The sequence below is a fragment of the Trametes versicolor genome (genome assembly GCF_000271585.1).
Source record: "Trametes versicolor FP-101664 SS1 unplaced genomic scaffold TRAVEscaffold_11, whole genome shotgun sequence".
In the NCBI taxonomy this organism is placed as follows: domain Eukaryota; kingdom Fungi; phylum Basidiomycota; class Agaricomycetes; order Polyporales; family Polyporaceae; genus Trametes; species Trametes versicolor.
Genome location: NW_007360331.1, coordinates 2,541,271 through 2,553,289, shown reverse-complemented (window position 1 = coordinate 2,553,289; position 12,019 = coordinate 2,541,271). Strand labels below are relative to the sequence as shown.

Sequence of the window (12,019 nt, the reverse complement as noted above, 5' to 3'; positions counted from 1 at the left end):
AGAAGCAACTCAAGCACGAGCGCTAACCCACGTGCTGGAAGGGAGATGTGCGCCAATCTGTACCAGGGCGACTCTCCTGGCTCCTCCTACCGCCACGGCGTCGATCTCCCCGCCCTAGATGTCTTCTCATATATACAGGTACTCCGGTCTGGTCATATTGTATAGCATGAGTCTCATGCTGTGCTAAAACATAAGTTCGAAGTCAGAACGTAGTAAGTCCTTGCGTGCTCAGAGCTCGTATCAATTTCTGTCAGAGAGTCACAGATCAGATACTTACAGCAGGACGAAATATCGGGCACGGTGAGAAGTCACATATACGCCTCTTCATTCATGTCGTCCCATGTCCAGTGGCCCAGTGGGCCATGATCTCCTCGCGCTCCTGCTCCGAGGCACCCTTCAGCATCTGCGCCTTGAACTTCTTCAGGGAAGCCACGGCGGCCTCATAGTCCTCAGTCGGCACCCCGCCACCTTCTGGGGCCCCAGTAAAGCACTGTATGATCTCAGAGCCCCTGGTCGTCTCCCTCACATCCTTGTGCAGCACCGCCGTCTCGCACAGGTCCTCAGCCCCAAACGCGAGGGACACGGCGCGCCATCCCCGCACGTCAGCGCGTCCCACCTCGTCGCGGCCTGCTAGTGAATGAACGCCGTTTCCAGGTCGTAGCTCTCGTCCTCCCACGGGGCGCCAGCGTGCTGGAAGAGACGGCCGCGGAGCGCGTATAGGCGGTCCGTGAAGGTAGCGTAGTGGTGCGGGCTGCACTCCTGCGTGCTGGTGACGTAGTGGTAGTGGACGAGACGGTAGAGGTACTCCTCGTTGGCTCGCTGAGCGTCGCCCAGTGCGTAGAGGTGCTACGGGAGAGAGGGCAGCGTCATGGACTGGGAGGGGCTGTCGGGGTGGTTCTGAAGGTCTTGGGGGATGCCAGCGAAGAGGAACAGGGGAAGGATCATCCAGACGTGTGCTACCAGTCGAACAAGCTGATTGACTGTGTAGCCGGAGGCAGGCGACCTAGAGACGAAGATGTCGTTCGGGCGGAAGTCTGGGTGGCGGATGCAGAAACGGTTCAGCGCGGAGTCCTTGGGGACGAGGGACGAGGTGATGCCGGGGTATCGCTCCAGGTTCTCGACATGGTCTGATGGTGACTGGCGCCCTCTCGTGCTGCAACAGCGGGAGCGGCTGTCCGAAATACTCGAGGTATGCGATTTCCTTGTGTGCTGCTATCGCCAGAGCTGCTTTGGCGCTTCATCTGCAAAGCTCAGTTAGTTCGAGAACGTCGCAATGACGAAGCACTGGAAAGCGGTGGCATACACGGTCCTCGATGTCGAGTCTCCCATATCACAGCGCCAGCTACGTGTCAGGGAAAACATAGAACCGCGGGTCCTCCACCGGAATTTCCAGGACTGGGGTGACCGTCTCGAGATCCTCGGTGAAGTAACGGCTGCCGCCGGCGGGGAATGGCAGCGACATCAGTGCCATTCGAGCCTGAGCTGGCGGTATGACACAAGTTACATACATTTAAGCACTCCCCAAGATGTGCGACCTCAGATCGGCTTTCCTCGCGAAATGTCGAGGAGGTTACGGGACGGTTGGACGAATATCGCGTAGGCTCGACTCTCGAGGTCGAGGGCGTGCGCGTCTAACACGGAGGTACCCAGGTGGCGGTGCCCGTTGAATGTCGCACGAGCACGTGACGTGTCTAACCTGAATGTCGCCCGGGAGCGGCAGTGGCTCATCCTCTTCAACGACCTACCACCACGACTCCGGCACAGGCAGCTCACAGGAAGAGAGATCTCTGTTACAAAGCGTGTACACGAAATAAAGCCTTAATCACATGTGAGTAAAGGTCCCGGTCTTTCTAACATGAAGGACAAAGGCGCCTGTCGTCGTCCCCGATTCTCGACACCGGCGGCATAGGTCTATGTAACGGGCTGTTACAACGAAACCACATCGTAACCAGAGTTGGATTATTTTTTCGGTGTCTCAGCTTGTGGCACCGTTGATGCACGCTGATCACACGCTGCATTCAAAGTGTGATCAGTGTGTAACGCGGTTTTCTCGTTATATTTCGAATGTTGCGAGGATGTGGCAGTCAGACAAAGGGATGCCGTGTAACGGGTCGTTACACCGCTCTGTACTCGATAAGCTTCTCTGCCTCGCGGGGCTGCGCCTATGACGCAGTCGACATCGAAAAAGCGTCTTCCGAGGGTCCGCCAATCTACCGATGGTGTGCACATTAATCCCACTTTTACACACGCCAAAATCCCCACTTCTCCAACCCCACGTTGATAACATGTTATGAACACTGTTATTAACACGACTTTCTCACAATGTAACTTAGTCGAGCTTTACTCACAAAACCCTACAGCTCTCTTCACCACGGTTGAAACTACTTGCCATGCAGATAATTCGAGGGTCTAGGGACTCTGCGTTTATGAATCTACCGAGCGAGCTACTCCTTCACATTGCGGGATATCTCTCCGATGACCTTGAAGCTCTGCTCAACCTCGCCCTCCTCTCCCGGCGACTATCCGCCATCGCCCGACACGAGCTATTCAAAGTGATGGACATCCGCGCTCTTGAAGAGGACTACATGGAAGAGTACCTGCACCTCGTCCGCGAGCTCCGCGCGGTGCCCCCTTTCGACCACTATGCGGACTTTCTTGGTGCCCACGCCCTCCACAAACTCACCCCTCGCAACCTCCCTAGGCTCCGTGCGTTCAGCATCGCCGAGCTCAACCTCGTACGGACGAGCTGGGTCTGCCAAAAGGACCTCAGCGTGCTGGGCTCGATCTCTTCCATCACCACGCTCTCCCTCTCGCGCGTCGAGTTCTTCCAGCCGCTCGACATGCTCGCCGTGATCTGCTACCTCCCGCACATCACTGCGCTCTCTCTTGACCGCGTCACGATCCGCGGAGTGGACACCCCCGACCTGACCGCGGTCGTCACCAACCCGGCGCCCGCGGCCACCTTCGAAGACGCGGTCGAGCGTGCGAAGACGCGCCCGCAGCTCGCGCGGCTCGCGCTCGACATGAATCTCATGGCCATGCACGTCGCGCGGTGGCTGGCCGATGAACCCAGCGCCCTCACCACGCTCTCTGTCGACCCGACGGCCTCCGACGCCCAGTTCATGCTACCACACTTCGGACCGACCGTCGTACACCTCGCCGTGCCCCTTCGCTCGACCGGTCCCCTCGCGCGTACGTCCCCACGCGCATTCACTGCTCACTTACACACTAACCTGCCATCCTTCGCAGCCGCCGAGTGGACGACACCCCTGCGTCAGTACACCGCGTTGCGCACACTAACGCTCTACATCGACGCGTACCAGTGCTTCGCGTCCGCACCCACGTGCCAGTGGACGCGGCTCCTGCGCGTCCTGCAGCAGGGCGTGCCGCCCACGGCACGCGCGCAGCTCGACACGCTCACGCTCAGTGTGCACCTCGAAGATCCCGACCTGCACCTGCTCGACGACGCAGTGTGCTGGTGGGCGCTCGACCCGCTGGACGACGTGCTTGCGGGGCCCGCGGGCGGGTATACGGGTCTGAAGACGGTGGAGGTCGCGGTGGAGTGGACGATGCCGGGGAGGAGGCGGATGAGCCTGGATTTGAGGGACGCGGCGGAGGCGGTTATGAAGAAGATCAGGAAAAGGATGGGGAAGCTGGAGGGCGCGGGGAAGTTGGTTGTGAGGTATGGGGTGTTGCGCGAGGTATGTGTATTGTCGCTGTGTTGACTGTGCTGGTTGCTGATCATCGTGTTTGTAGCTGAGCGATTCCCTCATCTGAGATGAAGGGACTGCGCCTCACGCGTGCTTATTTTCGATTTTTGTATGTGTTATGCGGGCCGAATGCTGGCAGTCACTCCGGGAGGTGTAAGTTGTAATACCATGTAGAATTGATACCACGCTGTAGTATATTCCGTGCTTTGAATTGACATACAGAAGACACATAATCTATCATTACGCAGGGTACTTCAAGCTGAGCCCCTGCAAGTACTCCATCTGCGCCGCGCGGTACGTATCCTCTCCCATCGCCAGCGGCACCGCCCCGTCCTGGAATGTCAACAGCTGGGGGCTCTCGCTGGTGTATGGGGGCCAGTGGAACGCCCCGTCGCCATTCGGATCGAGCGTGCTCGCGAAGCGGATCAGGTAGTCAGCCATATCACCACCCCCGTACACGTTCGCCAGCTCGGAGCCGTGTGCCTGTGGATGGACGCGTCAGTGCATATCGCCACACGAACGGGTGGAAGGAGGCTTACCGCGCCGATGCCTTCGATCTTCCCGCCCTTGTTCACTGTAGTAGCCCAATGTTGAGCGTCACGGTCGCGGAGTAGTTCGCAAAAGGAGTGTAAACGGTACGCACAGAACACATAGACCGGCTGCGTCTTGGCCAATTCGCGCGCGAACAGCCGCCGCGGCGCCTGCTCGACCCAGTCGCCCTGGAACGCGGAGATGCGCTTGTACTGCGGCGAGTACGCGAACGCGTCCCCCGTGCCGAACGGAGACCCCGTGGCGGGATCGGCGGGGTACAAGTCGAGTATTGGTGCGAGTTCGTCGCTGCTCGCCTTGGGGTAGAAGTTTGATGAGAGGTAGTCGAAGAACTGATCGTCGGTGCTGTGGACTTTGATCAGGGTGGGTGCACGGTGGAGCGAATGGGTGAGGTCTTACGTGACATTGAGCGAGGGGAACGCGAACGCGCTGCCTTCGTCTTCGTCGTTCCCTGGGGATATATTCGCGATGAGTTCGCAGACGAAGCGGGTAGATGAGGGTACACGTACCTATCACGATCGGGATGTTGGCGATTTGCCCTTTCATGAGAAGTTGTTGCGGAGGCTCGGTCAGGAAAACACCGTCCGAACGGATGTTCCAGGGAGTGTTCACTTGCTGCATTGCATAAAAATGACGATGAAGGCGGCGGCGGCGGCAGCTAGAGAGGAGGCGCACGTACCACAAAGTCGACGAACGAAGGCGACTTGTCCATAGCGGCATGCAATACATTCGCAGGTACAGTCCTGAGGCACTGCAGCGTATCGCTTGCAGACGCACACCCGGCGTCGGAGACGATCTGGTCGTAGGTCGCCTGTATCTCGAGAATGTCGCCATACATTCCCGGGCTGCCGGACTCCATGAAGCCTGCGCGGAATAGGCCCTCCGTGTCGCCGCCGTTCGTGAGCATGTGAAGCGATACCGAGATCGCACCGGCACTCTCGCCCCAGCTATACGAGACGCTAAAGTTAGGAGCCGACTCCGGTATAGCTGGAAGAGAGGGCTCACATCGTGACCTTGGATGGGTCCCCGCCGAATGCGGAGATATATTTCTGAATCCATCTAAAAGCCTCACGCTCTGAAAGTAGAAGATAAATCAATATTAGCTGGCGCCTGTCTGACATCGCACGTACGGTCCTGTAGACCCAAATTTCCGATGCCGGCCTCCTTGACCTCCCTACCGCCGAGAAAGCCGAATGCTAGACGATTAGGTTAACTGCCTAATTGTGATGTTGCTGAACTGCATTCTCACCACCCAATCTGCGAGGGGAGGTCAATATAGCGCGCATGCGTGGAACGGGTTATCAATGCAATCTTACCGATAGTTCATGGCGACATAGACGATGGGGTGGCCAATTTCGATAGACCGTGCTACAATGACATCGCCGGGTTGTCTGGAAACGGATGAGCGACGATACGTATCAAGAGGCGAGAGTCGTACACCGCATTAGACCCGAGTTGAAATCCTCCTATTCGTATATATCAGTCTCCTCCGACAGGCGTTGGCATGACTCCATTACGTACCTCCATAAATCCACTGGTACCCCACACATGTCAGCATAAGTCTTCGCCGATATCTAGGACGGTAATGAACTTACCACGACGACGGGTAGTTTTGACTCCGAGGTGGCGTTTGCGGGGGTGATGACATTGAGGTTCAGGCCTAGACACGCCAATTTGAGTTGTAGCCGCGGGAGACCGGCGACCACAACTTACAATCCTCGCTCTGGGGGACATCCTGGATGGAGATAAATGCCTCAAGGTATTCCTGCGCAGGTTCGGGCACATCGGCCGGGAACAGCGGTAGTACGAAGTCCTGCTGTATGCACTGGTTGCCAAACGAGGTGGCGTTGATTAGACCTTCGTATGGTGAAATAGGCTGCGGAAGCCGTAGCCTCAGATCTCCGACGCTGAATGATTCGAATTAGGTTTACTCCATTTGCGTAGATGGAGCTTAACTCACGGAGGCTGCGCAAACGGAATACCGAGGAATTGAGTGGTCGTTCCGTTCGTGGCCCCAATTACCGTCGCATTATCGAGGACAACAAATGGGTTGGGGGCGCGACGAGCAGGAGAAGCCGCTGCCGCGGTCACATATGCGATGAGGGCCCAGGTGAGGAAGGACATGGGTGTTGTGTGGCGGATGGCTCAGACACCTTGTACGGCCCCGCGCCGTCCTCTTATACCTGGTTCCATGCGCCTATGTGGTCAGTATATTTGAGCTTCGGAGTTAGGGGGAGTCAAAGAAATGCGCGCTTTTTGGCTTTTCAAATGGGAGAGGTCAAAACGTTGGGAGACAGCGGATGCGCGCGTAGAGCTGATGATGCAGTCCGACCGGGTTTACAGCGTCATGCTTATGCAGCAAACCATTCAGGTAGTCTACAATAGTCATCAGCACCCAGAATTTGCGTAGATAGCAGGTTGTTCACCTTGCAGTCACACCGATGACTCTTGTGACTTTCTGCTCATGGACCATGCGGGGCTTCTTGACGCAGAATAAGGTCGATATGATATGCGCGGTAAACCAGCCGGGTGCTCGAAGCCCAACGAGTTACCTAGAGTGCGGGTTGCCGGGGGCGCGAAGTAACGCGACCTACCGGGCATATGGACGACTCGCTCCATCTTCCGAAGAGCGTGAAAAGTGGAGGTCTAAAGTCTATCGACCTGATTTTCGCTATAAGCCGACCATGGTCGGACAAACTCCGAAGTGTGCATCGCAAATAGACGTGGACTGACACGCAAAACACCATTTGCTAACTCCGAGACCCTTGGATCGACCCAGACTTCCTGAAAGCTTCATTTGATTGTCGCCTTTTGTCGATTAAGAGGTATTCCAGCCAGTTAGACAGCCTCCCTAGTAGCAGACGCAGTGTGCTTACCAACCTAGTGCTTGACCGACGAACCGGCAAGTGACACGACTCGGATGCGCACTAACAACGGCAGAGGTGACTCGTATTTTTGGCTGTCTTCACACGCTACCCGCAGAACCGCCGTAGACAGCTAGACGTAACATGGCATGGCATGCGTGAGTCGAGGAGATGGTGGTTCGAGAGAAAGACGCACAGACTTCGTGGTGTCCCGAAGAGGCGGAGTTGAAGAGATAGGCGCTCATAGCACGAGGCTGCCAAACGCCCGACAGTCCGAAAATCCGAAAACCACTTCCTTGGGGAACACTCATTGTGAATACAGCCAGAAAGTTTACGAGTTATTTTAACCTCGGTTCAGCATCACCCGGGAAATTAACATCCTGGTGAATAACGTAAATACACATAACTGGTACTACTTGCCGGAATAGTGGTTCATGTCGCCGACGATAGCAGCCACCATGTAACCTCCCCGAGTCAGCCCTTCATGTCGCTCGGCCTTTCGCCTCTGTGCCAACACATACCATGCCCGTACGTTCTCCTCATCCCCCGTACGCTCGTAACCAACCTCCGCCCCGCCGGCGTGACATTGCGCAAAGTCTCTTCGATTCTGTTCGCCAGGGCCCCGTCGCGCATCTCCACCTTAGCAACCTCCCACTCCCCACTCCACTGTACCTCGAAAATGACGGTGTCAAGGACAGCAAATTTGGGATTGTTGAGCGTGTTGCTCAGCAGCCCGAGGACGTCCCAATCGATGTGTGAGCTCAGCGGCTCGGATTCGCAACGGGCCAGCACGGAAGAAGATATGTGCACGTTGATGGTGGCGGTGTGCAGATGCTCCGCCGAAATCCAGTGCTCGAGTAAGTGCAGGAGAACTTTCCATGCTTGGGGCGAGTCCACCATCGTATCCAGCCACAGGGTGAGGGTGCGCAGATTGGTGTACGTTCCGAGATATCTGCTGTAGCAGGCCCTATCTGGGAGGGCGTCGAGGTCAGCTAAACGGGTACGATGCGGAAAATTATACGGCGGCAGTCGACTTACTGCCTTTTCCCTTGAGAGGGATACTGAGGTGTTCGATGTTCGTCCCGAAGTGCCGCAGCACGGAGCTGGGTGAATTTGACCAGCGCGTCACCACCAGAGTGGTAAGCGATTCTTTGCTGGGACCGGAGGCCAGCCAACCTGCCACGTCGTCTGTCACAGCAGTAATGGATGTCGCAACCGAGAGGTTTGAGAGCTTCGGTCGCACCGCCATTTCGGACGAGACGCCATCTGCCAACTGTTTGAAACCCTCAGGCAATTTCAGGTTCCGAGTCCACGATGATGGAAAATACTCCGCATCCTGCAGCGAGAGTTCCGACAGGTTCGGAAGGGAGCAGATCAAGGTCTGGATATGTCGGAGGTGGACAAAGCACACACACCCGGACAGGGCGAGGGTAGTGACTGACGTGAGGGCCGACAGCCCACAGTAGACGTCCGTGGACATCCAGATGAAGAAACCTACACATAGATTGCTGAAGTGGATGGATTTGAGCTTGGGGAGTGCGTGCAGGTCGAGGTATGGGACCAAGCGGCCCTTCATGACGTCGTTCGAGCTGGGGTTGGGCTCTTCGATTCGCAGCTCCTCGATGCGCCCAAAGTATGGGCGCATGTATGTCTCCCGGAGAGCACATACATTCACCGTAGTGAACAGCTCCTCGCGGATGGCCGGGAGGAGTGCGCGACAAGCGAGGGCGAGATTTTCCAGGTCCTTCAAATCCCGATCGACGGCCTTGACGATGAGAACGAGGATCTCGTCCGGAAGCATTGAAAACATGGTGTTTTTTGTATAGTCTCGCACCTAGACGATGATCAGGCATTAGGATCGAACTTCGAAACTGCGGCGACCGTATATATGATAGGTAGATGCCCACCTCTTCTACGTCAAGGGCTGCTTTACCGGTCACCAACGCTCTTCGGCCAGTACTACGAGTCAGTTTGGTAGGTTCTGAAGTTATGGCGGGCCCAAAAATGGGAGATGGTGGTCGTCTTTAGTGAGTAGATGGCGATCAGTTCAAATGCCCAATCGACGCCGCGACACCGGAGTCCGGCACGCCATGGCATGACACGCGAGTTCCACGAGCACCGCTTTCAATTCCGACTTCTCAAGCGCAACCCCGCTTCTACGTGCTTGCTCCGACGAAACTGGAGACCACGCTACAGGAGTAGCGGCAGGTTCGCGATGCTGGGCCGGTCCCAGACGCGGTAGAGTAGCTCGATGTACGGGGTAAGAGCGTCGCGGAGGTGAACCGCCACCATGGAGGGCGGATGAGGGAGGACAGCATGAACAAACCGAGACGATCAACATTCAGCAACAGTCCCAATGCGAGTGGAGGTAGTCGAGGGCGCGGGAGACGATGATCGCAAGGTCGAGGTCGTCGAGTGCGGGGAAGAGAATGATCGGCGGCGCACTTGCCCGGCACATCCGCGCTTATTTAGCTGAGCGCTCCGACCAGCTTCGACCTGTCCTTTGCAATGTCACTCGTTCTTGCCCGTCCTTGACCTCGTCCACATAATATCGGTGCTCGACGAGAGAAAATCGGAATCAAGAGGGACTAGTGACAGTCAAGTACTACTCCAGTAACTCTCCCTTCTCCTGCAGGTCGGAGGCATCTGACCCAGTATTGCTTCTAGCCCGGGCCACGACGGTGTCATAAGCGTACTGGCGGTAATGGTTCAATGTCCAGTTTATGCGCACCGAGCTGTCGCTCGTGAGCTTCACTGCGCAAGACGGGAAATATCAACCTCAAGTCACAGTGCATGCATGGTGAATATGAAGGTGCTCACCAAGCTCTGCTTGGAAGGATCGCCGGAGTTTCGACCGCAGCTCCCGGGCTCCATCAGTTTCGGGGGCCTTGGAGTTCTTACGCAGAGCGTGTGCCATGTTATTAGAACAGGCACTGCAAAGGACGGGTGTGAATCATGTCCAAGGAAGATGGCCATGAACCGTAGAACACTGGCAAGCCCACCTTGTGAAAGTGCGGGGGCTTGGCGAGGATTGAGTATGTGCGACAACCACAGCGACCACCTGGTCCCCGCCGCGACCTTATATCATTTCTCGCAGGAGCCAGCCGCTGTCGACTGGGGTGTGGCGGCGCGCCGTCGCGCGAACCCCAAACGTTCCGCCGCGAGTTTATTTCTACCATCACATCGTGCTCTTCACCGTCTGCGAGGAAGGATCAATGTTTTCGAAAAGGGTGCCCGACGCACTAAAATTGAGCGCCTGCGCCGCTAGGCTCGGGTGACATTGTCCCACTGGGCGGGCAGCACGGCTTGACTGGACGGCGGCACCGCCCACATAACAAACGACGTCTGGCACCGCGCATCGAACGAGGCCGTTACATAACCAAAGCAAGCGAGCTCCGCCGCCCCGACGTCGGGAAGGGAGCCCGCATCGAGCCGAAGCCGAAGCTGGTCCCTGAAGTACTGCTGAAGTCATTTGGGGAAAGGAGAGATAGTCATGACGCACCCTCGGGTTTCTTGGCCTGCTGTGGAAGTGTTACAGCCCTTCACGTCGCATCCCTTCCACTTGCAGCTGGCAACGCCAAAACACACGCCAAAACTCTGGGTAAACGGGGTATACGACAAGGAATCACTGACTGAATCATGATGGGTGCACACTCATCGAAAAAGCAAGGCTTTCGGTCTCCCCGCGGTCACCGTCCGCGAAGTCGCTCGTGCGAGCGAGCGATGGCTCGAGCTACTTGACTAGCAGAGTCCACGGCCATACAACGCTCGTAATTAGCACATCTATCATTGTCAGCTCCAGCTCCGAGTTCGCCTCCTCCGAGAATATCAAACATCCATGGCCCACATAAAGAAATTGACAGCGTCCGAGTTCGCATAAAGTCCAACAAATTGCCACCCATACCTTAGTGATTCTTTACTCGACTGGCAGCGACGCTCCCAATCGAGTATGATACCGCGCTGCCCTTGTACCGCCGTCGGTGATCCGAGTCGACGTGGTAGTATCCGCGGAAGATGATGTCCAGCTCGTACACTTCCGCCATCCCCCGCTCTGACGCACAGTCCGACACTTGACACGGATAGTTGAACGCCAGCCGCACTTCCCCGCTCTTGTTCCCGAACGCCCGCCGGTGGTCCTTCCACTGCTGCACGAGCATTGACTCGTCCGGGCACACGTCCTTGCCCTCCGCGTACCCTGGTGGCGCCTCGAGTAAGACCGAGGCCAGGTCCCCGCAGTCGGGCTTCACGAGCAGGGAGTCGACGTCCGAGCCAGAGTCGAAGGTCACCGTCGCCCACAGCTGCGCGCTCTGCGTCGAGCCCACCGCCTGCGCGTCGATCGCGCACACACCGAAGTGTACTGTGAACGGTTGGTACCCGATGAACGAGATGCTGCGTGTCTCCCCCACGCTTGTGAGCCGGAAGCCGCGTTCGGGGAGCACCGGCGTGATGTAGCCCATGCGCTCAAGCGACTTGCGCGCCGCGTGCGAGATCCGGATGGTGCACGGGGGCTCGAAGAAGATGAGTGAGTGCCGGGAGGGAGAGGAGCTGGAGCCAGGAGAGCCGGAGCGTTCGCGGGCGAATGACGGCCGCGAGGAATGAATAATGACCTCTTGAAGGTTAGAGGAGCAGATGAGGTACTGTTCTGAGGACGAGAGACGGGTTGTCCGGCAGTACGAGTTTACGCGACTGCCCTGTGAGACGTAGCCACCAACAAGCAGTTTGGAACCTTTGTTAGAATGGGCTCGGAGGTATAGCGCGACAAGTCGACCATTGCCGTCGACGCAGGCGAGGAAGCCAAGCATCGCGTTGGGCGTCTTAGAGGTCTGTCCAAGAGGCACCACGGGGAGCGTCGTTCGCACACCAGCAGCGGTAGGGGTATACACTGGGACGTTCTCC

At 57.1% G+C, this 12,019-nt stretch overlaps 6 protein-coding genes across 6 annotated transcripts; 1 reads left to right on the top strand and 5 right to left on the bottom strand.

The window, feature by feature from the left end:
• Positions 1-328: 328 nt before the first annotated feature.
• On the bottom strand, positions 329-1,462 carry TRAVEDRAFT_23590 (uncharacterized protein; the record flags this gene model as incomplete). The annotated part of the gene is made up of 4 exons (XM_008044408.1): positions 329-627; positions 702-846; positions 982-1,153; positions 1,347-1,462. The coding sequence occupies 4 exons, from the start codon at positions 1,460-1,462 to the stop codon at positions 329-331; spliced, it is 732 nt and encodes a 243-aa protein (XP_008042599.1).
• A 964-nt stretch (positions 1,463-2,426) lies between these two features.
• Positions 2,427-3,886, top strand: TRAVEDRAFT_74576 (uncharacterized protein; the record flags this gene model as incomplete). Its single annotated transcript, XM_008045111.1, has 3 exons — positions 2,427-3,192; positions 3,250-3,701; positions 3,757-3,886. The coding sequence occupies 3 exons, from the start codon at positions 2,427-2,429 to the stop codon at positions 3,775-3,777; spliced, it is 1,239 nt and encodes a 412-aa protein (XP_008043302.1). The 3' UTR covers positions 3,778-3,886.
• A 64-nt stretch (positions 3,887-3,950) lies between these two features.
• TRAVEDRAFT_74575 (carotenoid ester lipase precursor) lies at positions 3,951-6,383 on the bottom strand (the record flags this gene model as incomplete). The annotated part of the gene is made up of 14 exons (XM_008045110.1): positions 3,951-4,193; positions 4,250-4,604; positions 4,659-4,710; positions 4,769-4,874; positions 4,939-5,206; positions 5,265-5,334; positions 5,390-5,455; positions 5,509-5,516; positions 5,576-5,650; positions 5,698-5,725; positions 5,781-5,793; positions 5,855-5,919; positions 5,973-6,166; positions 6,220-6,383. 14 exons carry the CDS (start codon positions 6,381-6,383, stop codon positions 3,951-3,953), a joined length of 1,707 nt encoding a protein of 568 aa, XP_008043301.1.
• A 155-nt stretch (positions 6,384-6,538) lies between these two features.
• Positions 6,539-7,228, bottom strand: TRAVEDRAFT_31428 (uncharacterized protein). The gene is made up of 4 exons (XM_008044467.1): positions 7,136-7,228; positions 6,993-7,067; positions 6,686-6,920; positions 6,539-6,635 (listed from the first exon to the last, which is right to left on the bottom strand). Exon 3 carries the CDS (start codon positions 6,858-6,860, stop codon positions 6,693-6,695), a length of 168 nt encoding a protein of 55 aa, XP_008042658.1. The 5' UTR covers positions 6,861-6,920; positions 6,993-7,067; positions 7,136-7,228; the 3' UTR covers positions 6,539-6,635; positions 6,686-6,692.
• Positions 7,229-7,597: 369 nt separating this feature from the next.
• On the bottom strand, positions 7,598-8,933 carry TRAVEDRAFT_23587 (uncharacterized protein; the record flags this gene model as incomplete). Its single annotated transcript, XM_008044407.1, has 2 exons — positions 7,598-8,094; positions 8,162-8,933. 2 exons carry the CDS (start codon positions 8,931-8,933, stop codon positions 7,598-7,600), a joined length of 1,269 nt encoding a protein of 422 aa, XP_008042598.1.
• A 795-nt stretch (positions 8,934-9,728) lies between these two features.
• Positions 9,729-10,040, bottom strand: TRAVEDRAFT_52268 (uncharacterized protein; the record flags this gene model as incomplete). The annotated part of the gene is made up of 2 exons (XM_008044675.1): positions 9,729-9,877; positions 9,944-10,040. 2 exons carry the CDS (start codon positions 10,038-10,040, stop codon positions 9,729-9,731), a joined length of 246 nt encoding a protein of 81 aa, XP_008042866.1.
• Between the last annotated feature and the right edge of the window lie 1,979 nt (positions 10,041-12,019).